Source organism: Notechis scutatus, chromosome 2, assembly GCF_049901735.1.
Source record: "Notechis scutatus isolate UNSWTSFEM ecotype Mainland chromosome 2, rNotScu1.2, whole genome shotgun sequence".
Taxonomy (NCBI): Eukaryota; Metazoa; Chordata; class Lepidosauria; order Squamata; family Elapidae; genus Notechis; species Notechis scutatus.
The window spans coordinates 224,109,625-224,134,643 of record NC_142010.1 but is presented as its reverse complement, the minus strand read 5'-3'; the positions used below and the strand labels follow the sequence as shown (position 1 = coordinate 224,134,643).

Below are 25,019 nucleotides of genomic sequence, written 5' to 3'. Positions count from 1 at the left end.
GAATTAAATGTAAATTCCTATGAGAAGCATGATGAATCATATACTCCGCATACTTCGTAGGAATACTTAACAGAAAAACAACTGGTAGAAAAGGAAAATGAATATGTAAAACTTAGTTTATCCTGTAATGCATTGTCTTTCAAATTCCTGGTGCTGGGACATTGCCATGAGATATGGAACAGCAGTCCAACCTGATTATTACATCAGCAGCAGTCTATGTGTTATCCATTTTGGCAATCAACTTTGGAGTAATATATCAATCTTTGCCTTGTTCACTTTCTAAATCATATTTCAGTAACAACTCATATGAAATATATTCTGATTGTTCTGTTATAAACACTATAAATTCAGTCAACACTCTAACTATGCCACTTTGATTTTGTAGTTAATTTTGTACTATGCTGTTTATTTGAAGATACTGGAAACAACATCATGTCTGACCATTCCAATGACAGAACCTTGAAAGATCTCATTTTTATTTTGTTAAAGATTAAATGTCACAGCCAGTCTGAATTTATGTCTCTTTTGTTTCTTTCTATACTGCCATGATCCAATGCTTAGGATAGAATAATAGGTCAGTGTATATGTATTTGATATATTAAAATAACAGCATATATCAAATTTGTTCCAAGAATTCAGCTATATACATTGGTATCTAGGTGGGAAAACAATGCCTGTTGGTATTTTTAATTTGTTATCCCTTTAATCAAATTGACCCTGATTATTAGTCCATCTAAGCCAAAAAGTTGCACAAGCCCAGATTTTCATACGGACTATTACTAGAAAACTGAATTCTGTTCTATCAGGTCCTCCAGGTGGCTGATACATTGTTTCTTTCAAAGTGATATTCACAGGAAAGATATATTACATGTAAGAGTTTACTGTGACTTTTCCTTTGCCCTTTCTCCATTCTAAAAAATTAGGGCAGAAAAAATAAATGAGATGGGACACTCCCCACATCCTAGCCAGAATAATAGCCAGTCATTGATCACTGCTGAATTGGGGCAGCATAAAGCCCCAGTAAATATATAAAATAAATAACATGATGGGTTATTAGCTCAGAAAAGCTTTTACAAGTAAATGGAAAGGCATGATGCAGATAAATTGCTCCTGTGCAATCTTTATGATATTAAAGTCCATTTATCTCCATTGAATGCAACATCCTCTGTACATTAAGATAGAATTTCATTAATTATATATTTAAGAATATACTATACAGGAGAAAGATTAAGGCCCTAGGTTTGTGTCTATTATTAATATCAGAAGAGGAGAATTTCCCTTAAGAGTATTCTATATTGGATTTTTCTTCTGTTAAACTGTTGCTCAAGTGTGTTGTTTAAGCCACTAATCTAACATAGCAGCTCTTGGTAGCTTCAAATCCATACTGTAACAACAAGATTGCAGAATAAGTGTTTTACCAGGTAGCTTTGTGGTGAATCACTGCAAAATTATTAAGCTCCATTTTAAATTGTGAGCATTGTAATATTGATTGTCATCAATAGTTTCAATTTTCAGAGAGGAAACATTTCACATGATTATGTCCCCTGTTCTCCCAGGTGCTGATGGTTTGTACTATCACGTTATGAATCTGGGATCATGCAAAATATGTAACATAAAACTATACATAGTAAGGTATGATAAATATAATTTTAATGTTCATTTGCTTATTTATGCAATTTGTATAGCTGCCCATTTCAACAAGTGCTTTTGAATCAATTCCAGGATCAGATTTATTGACAGAATACACAAGACAGTGTATGTCTCAGTGTAACATGAATGATTCCAGGGAATGAGAGAAATATAAGAATCTAATAACAATTCTGTACTATAAATCAATATTTAATCTTTCCTTATTAAATATTAGCTATGGTAGGTGATGAATTTCTGATTACTGTATTGAAAAGTACCCAGTAAAAGAAATTATGTCTTATATCTGGATAACTCAAGTCCAACCCATTACAAGTTTTAGTTTTTATAGTCCATAAAAGTTTCTACTAGTAGTACTTAGTAACATATAAGATTAATTATGCTTAATACTGTATAATATATAAAATGCAACATACTTACTATTATATAAGAAAAGTAAAATTAACAAAATTTAGTTTTTGTTTTCTGTCTCTGTCTACATTTTTGCCCTAGTCCTATCTGTGTATTTAAGTGTTGTTCAAAAGCCAAGGTGGATCTTAAAAATATTATTCTTTTCCTCCCTATATGAATAAAATAAAGGATCTTAATTTAAGTACTGTATTGTGACCATATTTTCAGCTTTGTGTGTCATAATGCAATTTTAGAACTTTATAATATGTACTGGGGCTGTGCAGTGTTTCAGATTCAAAATATTGGGGTGGAATTTTGAAGATGTTAGAGGGATAGTGGAATAAAAGAATTAAAGATTAAATGATAAGAACACTTAAGTTTATTATTATCTTTTTTGCCAGAGTACAACATGTGTACAATGAGATTGACTGAGCCTCACTTCATGCACCCCCCCAAACACAGCTCACAATGAGGACAGAAGGCCCCAACCTGGTCCCAATCTTATTACACTATGTGACCTTGTTGCACAATGCGCTGGCCCCCACAAGTCTATCATACTATGTTGACATGCAGTTATTTTCAGTTCAGAAGTCTGACAGAAGTAAAAACTGTTCATCAGCCTGTTGGTGCGGTTGGCTATGCTTCTATATCTCCTACCCAATGGTAGGAGAGTGAAGAAGTGCTGACCGGGGTGTGAGTCATCCCTGAGAATTTTTCTCACTCTTCTAAGGCAGTGAGCCCTACCAATGTCATCTAGTGGTATCAGGGAACAGCCCACAATGTTTTGTGCTGTGCTCACCATCCTCTGTAATGTCTTTCTATTTGCAGCTGTCAAGCCAGCATACCACACCATAATGCAATATGAGAAGGCGCTTTCTATTGTGGACCAGTAAAGGGAGGTCATCAGTTGTTGTTCCACTTTATTCTTGCTTCAGGTTGTTCTCTGCTAGGTGGTTCTCCATCTTCTATTTGTATTGGGGTTTTTTTGTTTGATTTATTAATACAGTATAGTGCAAAATACTTTCTCATTTAGTGTATTGCAGGATATTTGTGAACAATGGACTCAGAAGTTAATTTTAAAAAATGTCTGCCATTATAGGCAGATTGTATTTCAAAGATGATATGAGCAAGCTTTATTGGATAGGAGTGTGTCTGATTTGAAAGTGGATTTGAAAGTGGATCTAAAAATAGGAGCTGTGGGAATGATGTGGAAGGAGATGTATAATATAATGTATTTATAAAAGAGACTGGTTAAATTGGTGAATAATTTGCTGACAAAGGACAAAGAAAAAATGAGAAAAAAATCATGTGCAGAAATCTGAGAGGATTAAGGATCAAGATTATCAAAAGTCAATGAATGGAGTATTTAAAACAATCAAGATTTGAAAAGTAAAAGAAAGGAATATGGTTTTTATTTATTTAATCAAGGCTGAAATATAGTAGATATATCTCAGGTGACTTTTAATGGACTTTGCTATCTAGATAAGGTGCTAAGTTACTAAAATTAGTTGTACTTGTTATGAACAGAATGTCATTTCTTTCTTTCTTTCTTTCCTTCCTTCCTTTTTTCTTTTCTTCTCTCTCTCTCTTTCTTTTTTCTTTCTTTTCTTTCTTTTCATTTTTCCTTTCTTTTCTTCACTTTCCATTTTTTCTTTATATTCGTTTTAGTTTGTATTATTTATTATATTTTTAGTTGTAATGCTCAATAAAATTACTTTAATTGATGATTTACATATATTTCTGATTTTCAGATTTTGGAAACACTACAATTTTTGCCTTGTCTCAGGATGGATTATAAGGTATTTGTTGATCTGTGAAATGCAGCAATCTTGATGTTTCACAGCATAACTATTTTTAGATTGTACCCTGAGTAGTTCTCAGGTGCATGTAATGTATAAATGAGTTATGTTATGCCGCAAAGACAGATTGGGTCTTCTGGGTGAAAATAGATGAAAAGTACTGTTGATGGTTCATTTGCTGGCATAATCACTATGGTTGCTGTCTTCTGAATCTTTGACTTTAAATAATGATTTGTTTGTTGCACACCAAGGCAATCACCTTACTTTGAGCCACAATGTTTAATTGACCAATCAATCAATTTTGATTGACTAGAAAGGTGAGTTATTTTGAATACAAGCAATTTACTCAGTCTGCAGTTGACAAAAATTGTCATTAAACATGGATTTCCTTTCTCCTATAGGAAGGTTAATACATTATATGAATGTTCATGTTAATACATTATATGAATGTTCATGTTAATACATTATATGAATGTTCATGTTAATACATTATATGAATGTTCATGTTAATACATTATATGAATGTTCATGTTAATACATTATATGAATGTTCATGTTAATACATTATATGAATGTTCATACACCCCAAAACCAAACCAAAACAACCCCAACCAAAAAAAAAAACCCAAAAAAAACACAACACCCCCCCCCCCCACACCCCCCCCCCCCCCCACCCCCCCCCCCCCCCCCAACCCCCCCACCCCACCCCCCCCACCCAAACCCCCCCCCCACCCCCCCCCCCCCCCCCCCCCCCCCACCCCCCCCCCCCCCCCCCCCCCCCCCCCCCCCCCCCCCCCCCCCCCCCCCCCCCCCCCCCCCCCCCCCCCCCCCCAAAACCCCCACCCCCCCCCCCCCACCCCCCCCCCACCCCCCACCCCCCCCAACCACACACACCCCCACCCCCCCCCCCCCCCCCCCCCCCCCCCCCCCCCCCCCCCCCCCACAAACCCCCCCCCCCAAAACCCCCCCCCCCCCCCACCCACAACACCCCGTTCATGAAAGTGTATGAGAATTCTTAATCAAGCATACAATTCTTGTTTCTAAACTATAAATTAAAAGAAAATTGCAATTTTGAGGTATTTCTTACTACTTAAACATATATTAGCAAATTAAAGCTTAGCAAGAAGCTTCTCAAAATTACTGGAGTTGGGTATGTATAGTTTAATGCAAAGGACTAGGGGTGACATAATAGTAGTGTTCCAATATCTCAGGGTTTGCCAAAAAGAAGAGGGAATCAGCCTATTGTCCAAAGCACCAGAAGACAGGACAAGAAGCAATGGATGGAAATTAATCAAGGAGAGAAGCAACTTAGAACTAAGGAGAAAATTCCTGACAGTTAGAACAATTAATCAGTTGAAGAACTTGCCTCCAAATGTTGTGAATACTCCAACACTGGAAGTTTTAAAGAATAGATTGGACAACCATTTGTCTAAAATGGTATAGGTTTCCAGAGGTTTCCGGTTTGTCGGCCCGCGGCGGTAAGGATTCATGGCTCTTGCGATCCCTCCTCCGCTAGCCGTTTTGGGGCTCCGATCCGGAGCCCCAAAAGAAGATTTGAGGACAGAAACATAATTTTAATAAGGCTTTAAAATATAGATTTGGACTCTCTTTTTATTTGTTTGATACCACCCCTGGAAGAGGAAGGGGGAATTTTGGCTTGCTTGGATTTACTGAGGATTGTGGATCTTGGGATTGTTTTACCTTTCTCTCGGAATATTTGGTTGGTGTAAGAAGAAAGAGGAATAAAGAAAAGAAAAGATTTATTTATAATGGCTTTCCCTTTTGAAGACCTGAGGGATGAATATGAGCAAACAAAAGCAGCCTGCAAAGATGGTATGGAAAAAGCTTTTCTATTTCTAGAAATGGCGCTGGTCAATTACCAACAGACAATGAAACAGATGGAAACAGAAGAACAACAACAAGGAAAAGACGAAGACGCCATCTTTATTGAATCCCAAAACTTACCTAAGGAAGAAGGAAGGAAGAGAGCAAGGAAAATGAAGGACTTAAGATCTAAAAAAACATTTGAGAAAGAGAAAAATATGATGCAAAGTAAATATAATGATAGCAAGCAAGAGAAAAAGGGAACACAACAGAGAAGGGATCCCAGCAAGGCAGAGGTTAGAAGAAGAAGGGGGTAGGAAGATTTGGTGGGGGAAGAAAGAAAGGGGAAAGGCGGAGAAAAGCCTCAAAGTTTTAAAATTGGATGGGAGAAGAGGAATTTTTTTAGGGACAAAGGATGAAATATAAACTTCTGTAAGAAAGATTCTGCTAGGTACAGAAGATGGTATTGTAACATTTATATTTGAAATAGTAAATTAGAATGGTTTAAGATTTAATAAGAAATTAAAATGTTGAAGTTTTTAATAATGATTGATTTTTAAAATGTAATAAAATATTGAAGGAAAGGAGGATACAATGTATTTAAACATTTTTGGTGGATAGAATGTACCAAGCAGAACCGAATTGGGTATTTGTTATGTTGAATGTTAATTTTACTAACTTAGGGGGAGGATAGAAAGGCATCATACTCTGATTAGTGATTTCAGGAGAAATTCTTTTTATTATAAGAAGAGATAGAGGGATAATGAATGGGCAAAAGATATAAATATAATGATTTAATTAAGATGGATTAAATAAGATAGAATTGTGAAGAGTGATATGCGCTGCCCATGCAAAGAGAGGTAACTGGGGCCAAGGTACTTTACTAAAAGATTTTTTTATGTTTGTTTGTGTTTGTTTGTGTTTTACGAGAATATTGGGGAAATCTCTGTAGAAAGACAGGAAAAGATTCAAATATGTAATGATTTGTTTGTTGTTGAAATTTTTAATAAAACTTGTTTTAAAAAAATAAAATAAAATGGTATAGGTTTCATGCTTGAGTAGGGGGTTGGACTAGAAGACCTCCAAACTCCCTTTCTGTTATTCTGTTATTATTATTAAGAAATATCATCATCATCATCAACAACAACAACAATAATAATAATCCCAGCCTCCTTACTGGGATCTGCTTGCATAATCCGCTGATACATCACGCAGTCCTAAATACTTGGGAAATGTTCGACTAGTGATTTGTGATACGAAACCCAGCATAGTTATCTTGTTTGTGGTGTATACTGTCATTTTTGTGTATAACAATCATCATCATCATCATCATCATCTATTGTTGAGCAGTGCTAATTTTATGAAGACATAACAAATCAATAGGACTATAAAACAGAATTGTGAGTAAATCTGAGAAAGGGCATCAGCATACATGGAAGAGAAACACTATTAATGCTGGCAGTATATGCATTTTGCTCCATTATTCTCTGTCACTTATTTTGAAGAATGTAGTTCCATGGCTATGATAGAGTTTCTCCAACTTTGCAGTGTCATATCCTTTAAAATGATAAATGAATTTGTGTATTCCCCATGCATAAAACAAATGATTTCATTGGGGTTAAGAATAGATAATAAAAATGCACTGCTTAATGTTAGTGTGTCTGTATCTAGGTTATAGAAGCTTGCAGATAGGTAAAAATAAAACCTATTCATTGGAAACAAGCAATAAAAAATAATTCAAATAGTATTTTAACCCAAAGAATGTCTTTGCTTAGTTTGCATAATCATAGAAATTTTATTTTATTTTTGAGATCATCAATTTCATTTCTCTTTCCATACTATATCTATTTTCCATCAGAATTGGCCATTTATAGTACCAGTCAGACTACTATAACATAGAGAGAGAGAGAGAGAGAGAGAGAGAGAGAGAGAGAGAGAGAGAGGGAGGGAGGGAGAGGGAGGGAGGGAGGGAGGGAGAGAGAGGGAGGGAGGGAGGGAGAGAGAGAGAGAGAGAGAGAGAGAGGGAGGGAGGAGAGGGAGAGAGGGAGGGAGGAAAGAAAGAAGATCTTTCTTTCCTCCCACCCCACCCACCAGAGACCCCTGGATTCCCTCCCCAACCCCACCTGGCCCATACAGGCACCACCAATGCGAGTGACATGGAGTCAACCACACCCACTCAGTCACATGACCCTTCTGGCCACGCCCATCCAGCCAGTTATTAGGGAGAACTGATTGTTAAATTATTTGAAGCCCACTCCTGGTACCAGTAGTAGCTACAGAAAATCCCAGACCTTCACAAATAATATGCAGCAAATGGAATCAAAATGTTTACTGTCTTTTTACTTAATTCTTGGTACTCATCTTGCACACTGATCCATTTAGGGAGAGATATTGTCAGGAATTTTATTTTCGAAGAAGTGGCAGAAGAGATGTCAGTGAATTGCTTCTACTTGGCAGTAATGGATATGTCAGCTTTCAGTTTAGCATTGGGATGGGTTCCTTATCTAATCAAATTTTTCTATTTTCCCATCCACCGTGATTCCAGAGATGTAAAATGCAATCTTCACATCTTCATTAATGTCTTTTCTACTGCTTTCAATAAATTGTTATAACATAGGGGATATATCTAAAATCTCATTTTCCATTTTACTGTTCTGCAATTGCAGAGAGAGAGATAAAAAATATTCAGTTTATCAAAAATTCTACTTAAACATGTTCCCTGCATATTGAAGTCATAGTCATTAAATACATGTGCAATATTATATATTTCCATAGTTAAATATAATAAAATGTATTTCTTAGTTCAAAAACACATGTTGAAATATTTCCGGAGACAGCTATCTTGGCTCCCAGTTGAATTTCTTGATTTAGGCTTACTTTTATATGCAATATTAGTAGAACAGTGATCTTTAGGTATTGTTTTATCCATATTAAGGATGTCTTAATATATCAGGATTGTATATGTGCAGAACCAAACAATTTAATTAACACCCATAAATTTTGTCAATGTGCATATTTTCTAAGTGCCGCCCAAGATTCATGACATGGTACCCAATGTACCAATAACCACTGAGACCATCTTGGCTGGTTTCTGCCCAAAACTTTCAACTTTAATTTTTAGAGTTTGATACTTTGTGATCTTTTTTAATCCATTGTCTTCTATTTTATCCTCTGGCATTGCCACATCAATTATCCACATTTTCTTATTTTAAACTACATTTAAATCTACTTTTTTATAAGCCAAGAGTTCATCTACCTGTTTTTGGAAAACCTACAATATTTTAACCTGCTCATTTTCAGCTTTTTTTTTTTAACTTTAGGTTCCCACAATTTTTTAATTATAGATGTTTCAATGAATGAATTAATTCTTTACTGGCCAAGTGTGATTAGACACACAAGGAATTTGTCTTGGTGCATATGCTCTCAATGTACAAAAAAAAGAAAAGATACATATTTCAAGAATCATAAGGTACATTTTGAATCATTTTGGCAATTGTGTTATATTCTTTAGAATCAGTTTATGTGGTTTCTTGCATGAGCCGAGTTTCTTCTGCTTTTTGCACAATCTGCACTTTGAATAATTTGATGATTTCTCAGTTCTGGCCTTGAATGTATTAACTCTGTAAGTTTCAATTGAGCCTTCAAAATCAAGCCTCTGGTTTCTTCTTAAATATTCCAATTGTAAACCATTGGCAGGTTTATCTTTATTCACTTTCCCCACAATCTTCATAAAAATCGACCATGTAATGCTTTTCCTTGCCAGCATTCTATTAGCATTTTTGTTACATTATTTTGATATTTATATTTTGTTTACTCCACATTCAGTAAGTTCCAAATTTTAACTTGTATCAATGCTTTTTCTTTTTCTTTTTTTCTTGTCTTTTATGTAATCAATCCATGCATGCTTTTCTTCTTTAACAGTTTGTTTAATTTGAAGTAAACTTCTGTCTCCATTTCTGCAATATAATCTATCAATATTATTATTATTTGGCTGTGGAATAACAGGGACAGGGATAGTTTGTTTTCTTATTCTTATTTATAATTTTCACAGTTCCAATTTTCCATGGATTCTGAAACTGTTAAAGAAAAATATTCATCAACGAAGCAGAAAAAATACCCATCAGGACATTAACTTGCATCTAGCAAGTTATAATACCAGGTGGGGACAGGATGGGACTCTAATGTTTGAGTTTGCTAAAAAAAAATTTTTTTTAGTGGAAATATAGAATATTTCTCTTTTAGTCTTCATCTGAACTATATCCAGTAGGATGTCTATAGCTTTGGGTAAAGCAGATTAAAATGGGCAGTTATAGTAAATATATTTAGGTTTAAATTGGCTACTTTGAGGATGTGAGTGTGAACAGTGAATCCTAAAGACATGTCAGCATATCAGTCCCTTTAAGAGATATGTCACTGAACTGTCTAGATTCCAAACAGGTTTAAACTTTGGCAACACTACAGCTACACTGATAGGAAGAAGTCAGCAGTCACAGTTCATTAGCTAAATGACATGTCCTGACAAGATTTCCATTTTACAAAAGCAGGTTGCTATAAAATAAGAGAACCCATCACATTCTCCCTATGATTGTAAAAGCCCAGAGACTTTGAAGAGATAAATTGGGATCTATTATGATGGATAGCAGGTTATTAAGAGATTCTAAGCAATAGGTGAGGAATGGCAATAAAGAAAAAAAAAGTCTTACGTACAAGGCTGCTGGAGAATATAAGACTGACTAGTAAATGGGAGATTAAATCCCCATCGATTCAAGAAGGAAATAAATAAATAAATAAAACCCTGTCAAGCAATATTAGAAAATATATGTCTGGTAAATGAAGCTTAGCTATTTTATATCATGTCCACTGAAGTAGGTTTTTTTTGGTCTGAGATTATATTAATTAGAGTGTTTATACTAGATCTTTCAATTCAATAGGCAGCACAAATAACAATAGACACATAAAATCTATAACTTGAAAGAAACTTTATAGGTCATCTAATCTCCTATTCAGTGTAGGAATCTACTACATGGCTTGTAATCCATAGCCACCTGTCCCCACTGGAAAGCCTCTAACAAGGATGTGTCCATGTTCTTATTCTACAGTTGTTATTCTTCCCCCAATTGTCAGATACTGTGTATTCCCAAATTATCTGTTTTCTTACATTGATCCTGGAGAGGATTGCACTTTATCCTAAAGAGCTGGTCTATGACTTGGGAGTTCTTAGGGCTCACAGGTTCTCTAGACTCCCAGGTAGAGAATCTTTGCCCATCTTTTGCTGGTGAATCTGCACTACACATAGGCTTCTGAGTACAATTTAAAAAAAAACACATTTAATCTATGAAACCTTATATGACTTGGTTCTCAACCTCCTTTAGGACCTTCTCTTTCCAAATGAGTATGCTTGCCTTCGATACTATATTCAGAATGTTTTAAGGGCCATCCAAGATTTGTAGGGGACAACTGACTTTCTCAGTGATTTCCCATTCATATAGAATTGACTCTCTTGGAGAGTCCAGACTGTCTGTAATGTTGTCCAGGAGGATTGTGAAAATTATTATTACATGAACAGATTAAATTATTAACTGGTGTACACTTATGGGGCAAACACTAAGGTTCTGTTTCTTATTTGTTTTATTTTTAAATTTATTTGATTTTGATGGGCTTTATGGAATTGTTGTTAAGTTACAATATTATCATGCTTTACTATTTTTGAATATATTTTATGTTTTATTCTTGAACTGATCAGAGTTGTTTGAAATAAGATATAACTGGAATAATAAATGTGGTCAGCTCCTTTAACAGTTCCTCATAAAACCAGATCTCCACTGAACCCACTCCAGCTTTTCCAAATCTATTTTATATAAGAGGGGAAATTTTAGTTCTGTTCTCTAGGTTCTTCCTAGAACTATATTTTATCCTTCACCCCTACTTCTCTAGTTAGCAAACCAAAATCCATTCTTTTATATGTGGACAATGCTATTATTCTGTCTATATCCCAAGTGGAACTGTGACTGAGCCCTCCAGTACTAATATTTCACTGTCAATCCAAAATGCTGGAAATCAACCATGTGAAAACCAAAGTAGTTGCATTCACTAATCAGCATGCTAATCACTCCTACATTTGAAAAACTCACAGCTACCAAACTGAGTAAGCAAAAACTTTTCATATCTTCCTAGACATCTTCCTTCAAACTCACTCTTCAAATCTCTCTGCTATCCAAAAGATTTCTAATGCAATCATTAGATACACAACTCACAGGGGCAACAACTATGTGTAAAGGCAACATTAATCGTTTTGTTGTACGATGAACAGTGTTGTATCTATAAAAATTCCATGTATTAGAAGCTGTCCACTTCAAATTTAAGGACCCTATTTTGGGAAAGTCCCCGTGTTACTAACGTACTTCTCCACCTAGGGTTTGGATCCATTTCTGCTGTTATCTGCTTGAGACTCTGTTGCTTGAAATATTGATTTAAACAAATCTTTTAATAAAGAGATATTAAAAATGACACTACACAATCTAACATGTTTTGCAAATCTCCACTGCAATGCAGGAGATTAAAGAAAGCCATTGGCTTCAAAAGCCATTCAAAAGATTTAAGCATTCTCCTCTCTTAGTCAGGATTTAAGCCTGTACACATACACTAGAGTAAGGCCTAAGGGGTGGAAGAAACTCTGGATATGATGGATTTAACATATGGTAAATTTTGTATTTCAGCAACTTTTTTCCTTTGATTGATATAACTGGCAAGATTACCAGCATACATCTTAATGATGTGTTATGCATTTCATTCATAATAATGACTTGTAAAAATCAATGTGGAATAACCTCATTTTTAATGATAGTATGTCTATATGAATCTCACATAAATGGTAGCTCTTTAAATCTGACCCCTTTTATCCACCATGGGATTCAGAATGACACCCTGAAAAAGGATGTCTTTTAGATAAATATAAAGTGATTATTGGATGTAGTTCCCCTAATTGCACTAAATTCCATCTCAAGGGAAGGAGGAGGTAATTTGCATGCATAGAATGGTCTCTATTCTTCAAACAATTCATCGGTCATTCATAAAAAAGAATGGAAACTGATTGGTTACTGATGTGAGAAGTATACCCAGAAGACATGTTTCTACTTTTTCATTCTACATGAATGAAAAATTGTACATGAATGAAAAGTGAACAGTGCACTTGTTTTACCACAATATGCGATAAAATATGAATGCAGTTAGTAATAAAACAAATTCCCACCATTTGTATGATATTGTTTAGTCTTCTAAACTATTTCAGCAAGTTTAGTGAAGAACATGAAATACTTGTTGCATTAAAAATGGATTAAATTTGAAGATGGTAATTGAAGTGATCCTGAGTACTGCATCTGATGTCCGATGGTGAAGTTACACTGAATGTGAATTAAACTAGTAATAGCTTAGTAATTTATGGAAAATGTTTTCTGATTACTGTTTTGTGTGATAGTCAATTTTTACGATGCCTTCAATTACACTTTTTGGTTTTGTTTCTTCTATCTAATTGAATCATGACTAGAACACACTAAAATAGCAGGAATAGCCTAATTAAATGATATATTACCTGAAGATTTATGAGACTGCTACCTTTTCAGGAATGTTTTGCAGAATCTCACTAATAGCATAAAATGTAAGTTCTTGTCTCATTAGGCTACAAAGATGGACAATATTTTTAACATCAGGACTTCTTAATCAATATTTTATATTTCTGAGGAATCTAGGCATTCAACCTAGATGTCATGATGCCACTTTGTTTTGCACAGCTTTCTCAACTCTGACCACTCAGGTCCTCTGGCGTGCAAAGCAGTGCTCCAATCTGACATTTCTAATTGTGATGGCAAAGGTAAACCCTTAGATCTTCCCCACTTCCTCACATCATAGAAATGTGCTCTGTAACTACGGAACCACAAAAGTCCTATAAAGCGTTTTGTTTGTTTTTTAAATTGATGTCACTTAAACTAACAACAAGCACATAATTTTAGCAAAATCAATCCAAATTTAGATAAGCCATATTAGAACCCTAGAAAGTTCCAAGTGAGTTCTAATTGGTACTAATTAGCAATAGCAATAGCACTTAGACTTATTTACAGTTCACAGTGCTTTACAGCCCTCTCTGAGTGGTTTATAGAGTCAGCATATTGCCCTCAACAATTTGGGTCCTCATTTTACCCACTTTGGAATGATAGAAGGCTGAGTCAACCTTGAGCCTGGTGGGATTTGAACTGCCAAATTGCAGGGAGCTGGAAGTCAGCAGAAGCAGCCTGCAGTACTGCACTCTAACCACTGCACCACCCAGGTTCACCTGATATTGTTATTAGTATATTGAATTTTTGTTTAAATCTTTCTATGAGTTCAAGGAATATGGAACACACACTTCATTGAATACTTATAAGAACAATCCTGAAGGATAAATTTGGCTGAGAGAAAGAAACCCTTTTGGTGATGCAGTGAGTTCTACTGTATAATCAAATGGGAATTTGAAATTCATAGCACCACAATCATTGTAATCCATGGAGACAGGTTTACCTGTTAAAGTTATGAAGGACTTAGAGAAGTTTTGTTCTGAAAAAGCTTCTGTCTGATTTTGTCATTCAGGGTTCAATAACTTTTCAGGAGTCACAGGCTCCAGTTTTTTTTAAGATAGCCAGCAGCCACAGGAAAAAAAAGTACAATAATGTTGCCAAAAGAGCATGAAAATAGAAATTTTCAATGTTTGGTGAAGTATAAAATTTTTATAAAGAAATATTTGTAAATATATGAAACATTTCTGAAATGAAACCATCTCTTTATCTTTTTCTTCATTTCTGGAAAAAAAAACCTAGAAAATATGATTTCTCTGCTTCCCATTAAATTTCAATGGTGTAATTAAGGGCAAATTAGCATAAAAAAGAGGTCTGGAGACTGCCTGCAGAATACTCACCATAGACTTCTCATATCATGATGGCACTGTGATTAGAATGCAGCATTGCAGGCTAATTCAGCCAGCTGCCTGCAGTTCAATTTTCACCAACTCAAGGTTGGTCAGCTTTCCACGCTTCCAAGGTTGATAAAATGAGGACCCAGATTGTTGGGGCCAATATGCTGACTCTGTAAACCACTTAGAGGGGGCTGTAAAGCACTGTGAAGTGGTATAAGTCTAAGTGCTATTACTATTCCTTCTGTGATGGCTCATTTCTACAATGCTAAAATGAGACTAATCATGACTACAGAGGTATTTCCTGAGCTGGAGAACCAGTTCCCCAAGCTAGGAATGCAACTAGTGTTGTAGACATTTTGTATTCATTCTTGTCTGAAACTTTATTGGGGAACACTGGACTTGAGTACAGGACTGAGGGTAACTTGACTCAGTATTTCACTATAATCTTTTCTATTACATTATAAATAGTGTTCTAATTGTGCTTTTTATTTTACTTCTATTTTTATTGTTACTTTGTATGAACGCCATCTGTCAGTGAGGTATATAGCCATTAATATGTTCCTATCTTTTTCTCCCAATCAAACTGAATGAAATAGGCAGTGCAGAAATCATCATATGCAACATGGAGTTAGAAAGTATTTTACCATCACACTCCAGTACTACTAATAATGGGCTTTTTCCACTAGCAGTATTTGCAAAAATGCATCTAGATGAAAACAGAATGTTTTCACTTGAATCACTTTAGATAAATGACCTTGAAATAAGTCTTGCTGTGTGGTTATGCCACTGGATCTGATCCACCAACCTCTCGGTAGCTCTCCTTTACTGGTAACAAGTTGGACACTGGACCATAAAAATGGGAAACTTCTAAACGTAATTAGAAGGAAAAAATCTTTGTGGCCTGGAAGAAAGGGCTAATTTAATTTTATTGATTTAAGTGAAAGTGACTTTAAACCAAGGGAGACTAATATGAATAGTAAGCTTAATTGCAGATGCCTCAGTACATTATGTAGATAATAACAGCTCCCCTGTGGATAATACAGAACTTGCAGAGAGAACAGAAAATTATGTTCTCTCTTGCTATAATGAAAATGAGCCAATATTGCATCTTATCCCTCCGTCTGCAGATTGAGTTGAAAATGTTCTGTGCCCTTTGTTTTAATAATCCCACCTTAATAATCACATATGAATGAGTCTCTTTGCACGTTAATACATTCTGACAAAATGAAAATGCTCTGGGTCAATCTAAAAACAATATTCAGAAAATGATGGAACAGGGAAAAAATATTGCCGGTGGGAAAAGCCCATTATTAGTAGTACTAGAGTTTGATGGTAAAATACTGAATTATCATTTAAAAGATCCTTTCACAGCCTATCAACATCTGCCATATATTTTGAAAGAAGTCAATTTTTTTAAAAAAAGAACAACCCTGTGTGGAGGGATCTTTAATGAAACGTTGCAGCACGAAATATTGATTTTTAGCATGATACCTATCATTTCATTCTAGACTCCTCATTCTCACATTAGCTACTATTCTAGAGATATATTCAGATCTCCGAGGGATTTTTGAAAAAGTATGCCATTTTCTTTCTCTTTTGCTATTCTACAGGCAGATTGCTTCCCAGAACTGCTCCTTTCTACAGTCATCAAATAAAAAATTACATTGGACACATGGGTCTTACATGTAAGCATGCTGCACCAGAGGAAAGTTTGCTACATATTTGAAAGAAAGAGAAAGGCTTTGTAGTTGAAATCTTAATCTGGGGTAATATGGCTTTTTAGTTTAGAAAGAGGTAAATAGCAGAAGTCTGTATTGTCACAGCATGTACACACCTTACTAAACATTTGCCAAGGACATGCCTTTGCAATGAAGCCTCCCACTCATTGCTTGTCCATTTCTAAAGTGGCTGAAGCTGGACCAAGGCATTCTGGCATGAAACTCATGCTTTCCATTGAGTGCCAGAAAGCAACATCCTATCTGGACATTCTTGATCACTTTGGAGGTTAAGAAACTTCTGGACACCTATTGTCCTGTCTCCTATTTGGCCAGTAGGTTACATATCTCTAGGTGGCTGCTGGAGGGATTGAAAACTTCACTGGCATAGTCAGTTGAACATTTATGTTGTTCCAACGTGGAAACATCTAACCTATGGATAGAGGAAAACTACTGCACTGTGGACAACCTCCCACTTGCATTGTGCTTCAATGCTGACTTTTATTATGAAACATTTTTTTAAATAAGAACTGGAAAATCACATGCTATTTTTTTAGATCTTGCCATATAAATGTTGTTAATATTCTTATTGGTAGAAGTTTTTAAAATATCATGACATGCTTTCCCAGAAGAAAAGTGGCTATTCTAGCAACAGGACCTATTAATTTGGGGTTGGTCAATTTGTTATTGTGTGTGTGTGTGTGTGGGGGGGAATTCTGCACACACAGAGGTGCTTTTTCTGAGGCCAGCCTTCAAAGAGGAGAATTAATTGTGCCAGAAAATTAGCACTCATTATTTTCTGCAAGAGTGCAAAACTTCCACCCTCAATACTAAGATAAAATACAGATTGGGAGGCAATATTCTTTTTCCTATAAGCATGCTTTTTTTCTATCCTGGTGGTGCAGTGGTTAGAGTGCTATATTACAGGCTGACTCTGCTCACTGTCTGGAGTTCGATCCTGGATGGCTCAAAGTTGACTCAGCCTTCCATCTTTCTGAGGTTGGTAAAATGAAGACCCAGATTGTTGGGGGCAGTACACTGACTCTGTAAACTGCTTAGAGAGGGCGGAAAAGCACTATGAAGTCTATGTGCTATTGCTATTGCTAACAACAGGTGGAAAGGAAATCACTGTAGCTACAATGGTAAGCTTAAGAAAAATCTCATGGATCTGGTAAGAAAAAACAAAAACCTCAACCTATCTCTGTTTCTTGCTCATCAAATAAACAGACTTGGGTGATGTCATGAATATTCCTGGACTTTAAAAACTTTATCTGGAAAGTAGAATCAAGACTTTTGATTGTTCTGTTTTTTGTCTGTGTTGGAAATGCAGAGGAGATGGTAAGAAGCTTAAATGGGATTTAAATGGTATAGATTTTGAAATATTTATACTTTGTTAAAGGAATAGTTGTTGTAGCAGAGATGTACAAATATGGGCTGTCCAAAATCATTACTGGCAGCAAAATCTGATTGAATAACAGAATAATGTTGATTTCTAACTGGATAGAATACTATACTTGAGTAGCACATGCAGATAAAACACCAAGTGGAAGATGAAAAGGATTAAAAGAGGAACCTGAGGTCCCAAGATTTCATGCAGCTCCCAAAAGTCAAGGGTGTTGCTGCAGCAACACAGTCTTTCCCAGAATTGCCATTGAATCAAAATTTCCAATCTGTCCAAAAGAAGAAAATTAACTGTATGGAGATGAAGCATAGAAGTAACTACAGTATATTCAGTTTATGTAATTAACATAGTTTGTTAAACCCTAAGTTATTTTATGTCCTGGCCATTCATGCTCTTTTGACATTTTGCAATGCAACCATCTAGTAGGCTATTCAATAGTCATGTGTGGCCTCTGACCTCCCCAAAACGGGATAAGAAGGAAAAGTTTAAAAGTTGAAAGTAAGTGTGTTCTCCTACACAATTCCTTCCTTTTCTTCTCAAACTTCCCTGAAAGACCATAATCACCTTTGTAGTGGTTGCCTCTTCCTCTTCTTACCTTCAGTGCTGTTTTATAGCTGTATTTAGTTCTGTTTTTTTCCTGAAAAGAAAAAGTGCAAGTCCTCCGGGTGTTGTTTTTTTAAAGGATAAATTTAATAAGTAACTAGTGAATCTCTTTTCAGCTTTAGATTTGTTTCAAGGTCAGCTTCACATCAGTGCTCCCAAGTCTTACACTCTGATTGAGTTTCCCTTCTTCTCACTTTCATCTCTAAAAGGAATCTGATAAGAAAGAAATATGGAGCAGTTTATACTAACTTAAAGCTACTGAAAATGCCCTCTAGACATCAGCACTGCTCTATTGTTAATGATAAGCCCCTATAAAGAACAATATCTATTTTAAGAAATCTGTTGGGAGTATGTTCTTTTTCCCTAAAAATGCTGAGCAGTTTCTTTTGCAGTCTAATTAAGACCATGTAGCTGGTCGCCAACCATACACTTCAGACAGTTATTTAAGAGAAAAGTATGTAAGAGAAAAGTTAGGTTCATGCATGTGATTGACTGACTGCTCACTAACCACACTACATGAAAACAATCACGAGGAACAGTACACACATTAATAAACATTTATTTATTTATCAAATTTCTACACTGCTTATCTCTCCTATGTCTCTCCTGGGCAGTTTACCAACAACACCATAAAATTATATGAAACATGACTGAAATACAATTAAAACACAGTTAAAAACAAGATTAAAATGTACAAGTAATTTTTTTTAAAGACATAAACAAGGTGGAGGGAGTGCTCTCAAAGCACTAACCATCCCAGAAGTGTATAACACTCTTAGACCCCCATGCTAATTGGTAGAGCCAAGTTTTATGTACTTATACTAGTGTGACACAATTTGAGGAAGTGGTCCAATTTTCTTCATTCTATTCTTAAGTTAATATTACAGAGAAATGTACATTTCTGTTGTCAAGAGAGTTTGCAAATACATTGTTCTATCAATACTTGGTTTTATTGAATCAACCAAAATTGGCTTAATTTTGAAAACATACCAAACAAAAAGCATGGTTTAATGCCACATTGGTTGAATTCATGTAATACGTGTGCCAGAACTAAACAAACTACATCATGGCTTAGTATGCCATGTCAGCCCAACGATAATTTGTAGTTATACATTTCTACAAAAGAAGTATGCAGTTAATTTTCCAACATTAATGGTTTCATAGCAATAGCACTTAGACTGATATACCGCTGCGTAGTGCCTTACAGAATTCTCTACAGAGTCAGCATATTGCCCCCAACAATCTGGGTCCTCATTTTACTGACTTCGGAAAGATGGAAGGCTGAATCAACTTGAGCCGATCAGGATTGAACTCTTGGCAGTAGAGCTGCAATCACTGCACCACCACGGCTTTTTCAAGGTGTATGTTAAACCACACTGGTCATCTTTCAAGTTTGTTGCCAAGACTCTTTTTTTCCCCATACATCGTTTCAAACATTATGCTTGCATTATAAAGTATAACCAGTTTTGCTTTCTTCACATAACAAGTTATTTCACTGCAAATGAAGCATAGTGGCTTAATTTTTACATATATTTAGCTTTGCACAGCCATCCAATCAACAGACTATTCATTTTTAGAAATATGACCTACTATATCAGCTTTGCATAATCTACTAATTAAGTTACTATCAATTATATTTAGTTTAATATATTCAGAAAAAAACAGCACATTCTTCTACTTACTTACCTCACACATGGTCAATAGTTAATTGCATGGTGGTGCAGTGGTTAGAATGCAGTACTCCAGCAGTTCAATCCTGACTAGCTCAATGTTGACTCAGGTCAGTAAAATGTGGACCCAGATTGTTGGGAGCAATATGCTGACATTGTAAACAGCTCAGAGGGTGCTGTGAAGCACTGTGGAATGGTATATTTAATTCTATTGCTATTGCTATACAAGCCCCACTATGTTATGTGGAATTTACTTCTGTGTAAGTATGTATTAATTGCAGAAACATTTTCTCTCATCTTAACTTTCTTTTCAATTCAGTATTTCAGTATGAAATTCTTAGAGTTCCTATTAAAAATGCAAAGATATAAATAAAACACAGTCTTACCAATGCCCATTAGAATATGTTATTCCACAATCAAAGGGAGAAAAAAAATCTAATTTCTATTTAGTTATTATTATTAATATGAATTTTCTAAAATAAGATATGAATGAATGCACTGAATGCTTGCCAAGTTTTATTTGTGGTTAATGTCAGTATGCCTAGCTACAACTACTGCATATGACTTCCTAAAGTCATGGGAAGTGAAACTTTCAGAAAATGAGAAACATGGATTAGGACAGGACATTCTTGAATTCAAGAAAAGCTATAAATATATTTGAAAACCAGAACAGATAATAACCCAGCATGTATTTTTTTTTTGGGGGGCGGGGGGGTGACACACAAAGGGCAAGAAGGCATAGAAGAAAAAGGAAGTAAATCTGGCATGATGATCTTTATAAGCTAGGCTGATCTTACATTCAGGAAGAACAGAACTCCATTTCTAAAAGCATAAATGTCTTGTGAAAGACATTTTTATGAACACATGAAGGCAGATGCCTCTGGCCTCCCATGTCTGTTGCTCACTTGGTTGCTTGCTGACTTACTATTGCAATGAGCTAGCCTGAAAAATGTGTGAATCTTTCCCAGTCCCTTCTCCTTCATTGCTCACCTGTAATGTCTTGGTTCTTTTTACTACTTTGCTTTCATTAAGACATTTGACTGACCGTCTTCAAAGCCAAACCATCACTGGGAACTTCAGTTATTGCCATCTCCACCTCAGAAGTGTTTCTTTCAAGCTATTTTAAATGGAATACGAATAATACAGCCGTAGTATATGTGTACTCTTTTGCATAACGACCAGTCTCATATTTTGGATTGAAGACAGCCATTTATGTTCCCTTACATTAAGGAACAATATAACCCAATTTCCATCAATCTCAGTATGAATTTGGACATTATAATGTTTAATTCTGGAGATATACTGTACAGTTCTAGGGCATTATTAAACTCAGACTGGAAAGTCTCTCATGAATGAAGGTAAATATATACATCCCAGGATAATGTTGCAAGGTCCAATTGGATCATGAAAAGTCTCTGTATCTCTGTAGTATAAATCTAAATTGTGAGATATGAAGCAGCTTTCAGCACATGTCTCTAATTCTACAATACACTTGGCTGTATCTATCTCAATGTTGCATTTTTATCACCTTTGCTTCATTCTCTAGCTACCCATCCTGCTTGACATTCCTAATAAAATTTGGCAGCAGATCAAATCATACTCATGTTGGAATGTAAAATGTGTGACTATATGGATTTCCACTGTGTTTATAAAGTATTGCAGTCAAAGGATATTTCTGCCAATTCAAGTTTGGAACATTAGAATAAAATAAAATTTCATTCTAACAGTTGTTGGGACAAAGAGATTTGAAGCTACTAGTAATGAATTATAAAAGCAAAAATATGATGGTTAGAACTACAAAATCTAATAAAATATTAGTGTGGTCTTTTGTCTTTCATGCTGTTTGAAAGACAGTATCTTTCTGCAAGAATGAACATATTTATTGGATTGGATTTACATGATTATATTTATATTTGTTCTGTTACAAATGCAGTGGAAATGAATTCCCATTTGAGTTTCCTTTCATTATATCTTTTGAAGTCAGCTGGTAGAGGAAGAATCATCTGAATAAAGCATTTAATGTCTTCCAAAAAATAATGGAATGACATGAAGTGTTCTGAAAGAAAAGGAAGCTGCCAGCATATCTTGTAGTATTTTTTTCAGAATTGTGGTAACAGAATAAACAATTACTGATCCAGTGAAATTTATATTAAATATAATCCTAGACATCTAACATGTACATATTGGTAGAATGGGAGCTTGTTATAGATACTAAATACTAAATTTGGTGGTAGTTGTTGAGGTATTCCCCGTTAGGAGAATGAGTGCACTCAGGGAAACATAGTGAGAGTGATGTTGAATAGCATACAACTAGCATACAGATACACTGAATAGTAAAATGTAGGTTTTACTTCCAGTAAACAGGTAAGCAAAGTCCAACAAACAGTCCAAATCATACATGGTTAAAGCAGTTAGTATCAGTCCAGGGATAATTCAAAAATGAAGTTAAGTATCATAAACAGAGTTCAGTAAATGGAGTTTGCTAACAGTTGCAAGACTCACGGCAATCCAAGCAGAATGACGATCAAGGAACACGGCAAAACAGGAAAAACAAGGAGAGAGAAACCAGGTTTCTGGCTCCATTTTATGGCCGTTGGAGGAAACTTAGCCAATCATAATTATAGTATTCTCTTAAAGATACAGTATTAAATTACTATCCTGGTTTATATATTGTCAACCCAACTGTTAGGTGACTACTATTCCTAACAGTAGTTATTAATTTGGTGAGAATTGATGCCTCAGCACAGATTTCTGCACATCAGTAATGACTATTTAAAAAAATGTAGTGAGAAAAAAAATCTTATTTCTGGACATGTCAATACATTGGCTTTCTCAAATAAATGTATTATTGAAGGTAAGTATACAAAGATACATAAATATTTCACTATTTTATTTAGCCTTGCATAGATAAAGTTTGTATATGACCTGCAACTGAAGTCTTGGTGAAATTATTTTTACTTTCAACATGAAACATTGTTTTTGTGTGTCTGCTAAAGTGGAGAAATGAGTCACTGAATGCCAGTCAAAATAATACTCAATTTGACAATATAATCATACATGCTTATAATGAGACTAACAAGCTTCTCTTCTCAATGAAGGTCTAATTCTTTGTGTGATTATTCAAATAAGCTCACAGCTGTTTCAATATTTTTTTACAAGAAAAAGAGAAACATATCTAAAGATGTATCTTATTGATACACTGACATGAGCTACAATTATAGACAATTATAGCCATGACATTAATTGCTATAATTTTCTACCTTTATGTCCTTTAATATTTAGCTAGCAGGAGTATCAGGTGTAAAGATTTAGGAGTTTACAGCTAAAGTGTTTACAAGTGTTCTTTTTACTGTGAATATGACACAGTAGTTATTGATTGTATTGGTTTTGTGTACTATTAACTATTGTTAGTTTTAGTTGTTAATTTTTACTGTTATTGGCTTATGGCCCTATTATGTTTATTTGTTTGAATTTATTATTGAATTTATTATTTATCTATTTGTCTAGAAGATATTCCAGCAACACGTAAACCAGATGGACTCTCAACTGGCTGACAAACCGTACTCAATGAATAGTCCTTAATGGATCTAAATCTACATGGAGGGAAGTAAGCAGTGGGGTGCCACAAGGTTCCGTTTTAGGCCCAGTACTCTTCAATATCTTCATTAACAACTTAGATGAGGGAATAGAAGGGGAACTTACCAAATTTGCAGATGATACTAAACTGGCAGGAATAGCTAACACCCAAGAAGATAGGCTCAAGATCCAGGTGGATCTTGACAGACCAAAACACTGGACCGTATCTAACAAAATGAAATTCAATGTAGAGAAAAGTAAAGTCCTACACTTAGGCAAGAAAAACCAAAAGTACACATATAGACTGGGTGAAACCAGACTCAATAGCAATAACTGTGAGAGTGATCTTGGAATCTTAGTGGACAACCAGCTAAATATGAGCCAGCAGTGTGCAGAAGCAGCCAAAAAAAAAGCTAATGCAATTCTAAGTTGCATTAATACAAGCATACAATCAAGATCAAGTAAGGTACTAATACTACTTTATAAAGCCTTAGTAAGACCACACCTATAGTACTGCATCCAGTTTTGTCCACCACATAACAAAAAAGATGTTGAGATTCTAGAAAAAATACAGAGAAGAGCAACCAGGATGATTAGGGGATTGGAGACTAAAACATATGAAGAACGGTTACAGAAACTGGGCATGGCTAGTCTAATGAAGACAGGGACCAGGAAGACATGATAGCAGTCTTCCAATATTTGAGGGGCTGCCACAGAGAGGAGGGGGTCAAGCTATTTTCTAAAACGCCTGTAGGTCAGACCAGGAATAATGGATGGAAACTGAACAAGGAGATATTTAACCTGGAAATAAGGAGAAACTTTCTGACAGTGAGAACAATCAACCATTGGAACAGTTTGCCCTTGGAAGTTGTGGGATCATCATCACTTGAGACTTTTAAGAAGAGATTGGACTGCCATTTTTCAGAAATGGTGTAGGGTCTCCCGCTTGGGCAGGGGGTTGGATTAGATGACCTACAACTCTGATTATCTGTTATCTGTTAACCATATAACAGGTACTTTCATATATTCAAAGGGTTTTCATGAAGAACCTGGTTGTTTAATTAATGGTAACTATATAGTTTTAGAAGGGCTATGTTAGAACTTAGAAGAGACATTGGGTTTCCATGAAGCTTCAAAGCAACACTCTGGATTTATATAACATTCCAACAGAGATAAACCCACTTCTAAAAGATATCTCAGAGCATGGAAACTTCTTAGAGAAGTACCCAGTCAAAGTTATTTGACATGTAGAGGCATAGTAAATAATTGTTTTGAATTAAAATAACTGCTTTGAATTGCATAGCTCAGCCTAAGATCAAATTTTGAAACAGAATAAAGGAATTATTCCATTCTATTAATGGAATAATTGGGTTCTTCATAACAGGGTTCAATCTACTTTTCTCTCTTATTTAATCTGTCTCTATCTCTCTCTGTCTCACTCTCTTTTATATG

General features: G+C 35.3%; 1 protein-coding gene across 1 annotated transcript in view; it reads right to left on the bottom strand.

Moving 5' to 3' along the window:
* Window positions 1–25,019, bottom strand: part of LOC148132525 (uncharacterized) — a 96,501-nt gene that overhangs the window by 31,509 nt on the left and 39,973 nt on the right. Inside the window, 2 exon segments of the mRNA XM_087954230.1 lie at window positions 10,842–10,960; window positions 21,037–21,108. Of these exon segments, the coding sequence (XP_087810356.1) occupies window positions 10,842–10,960; window positions 21,037–21,108 (191 nt within the window).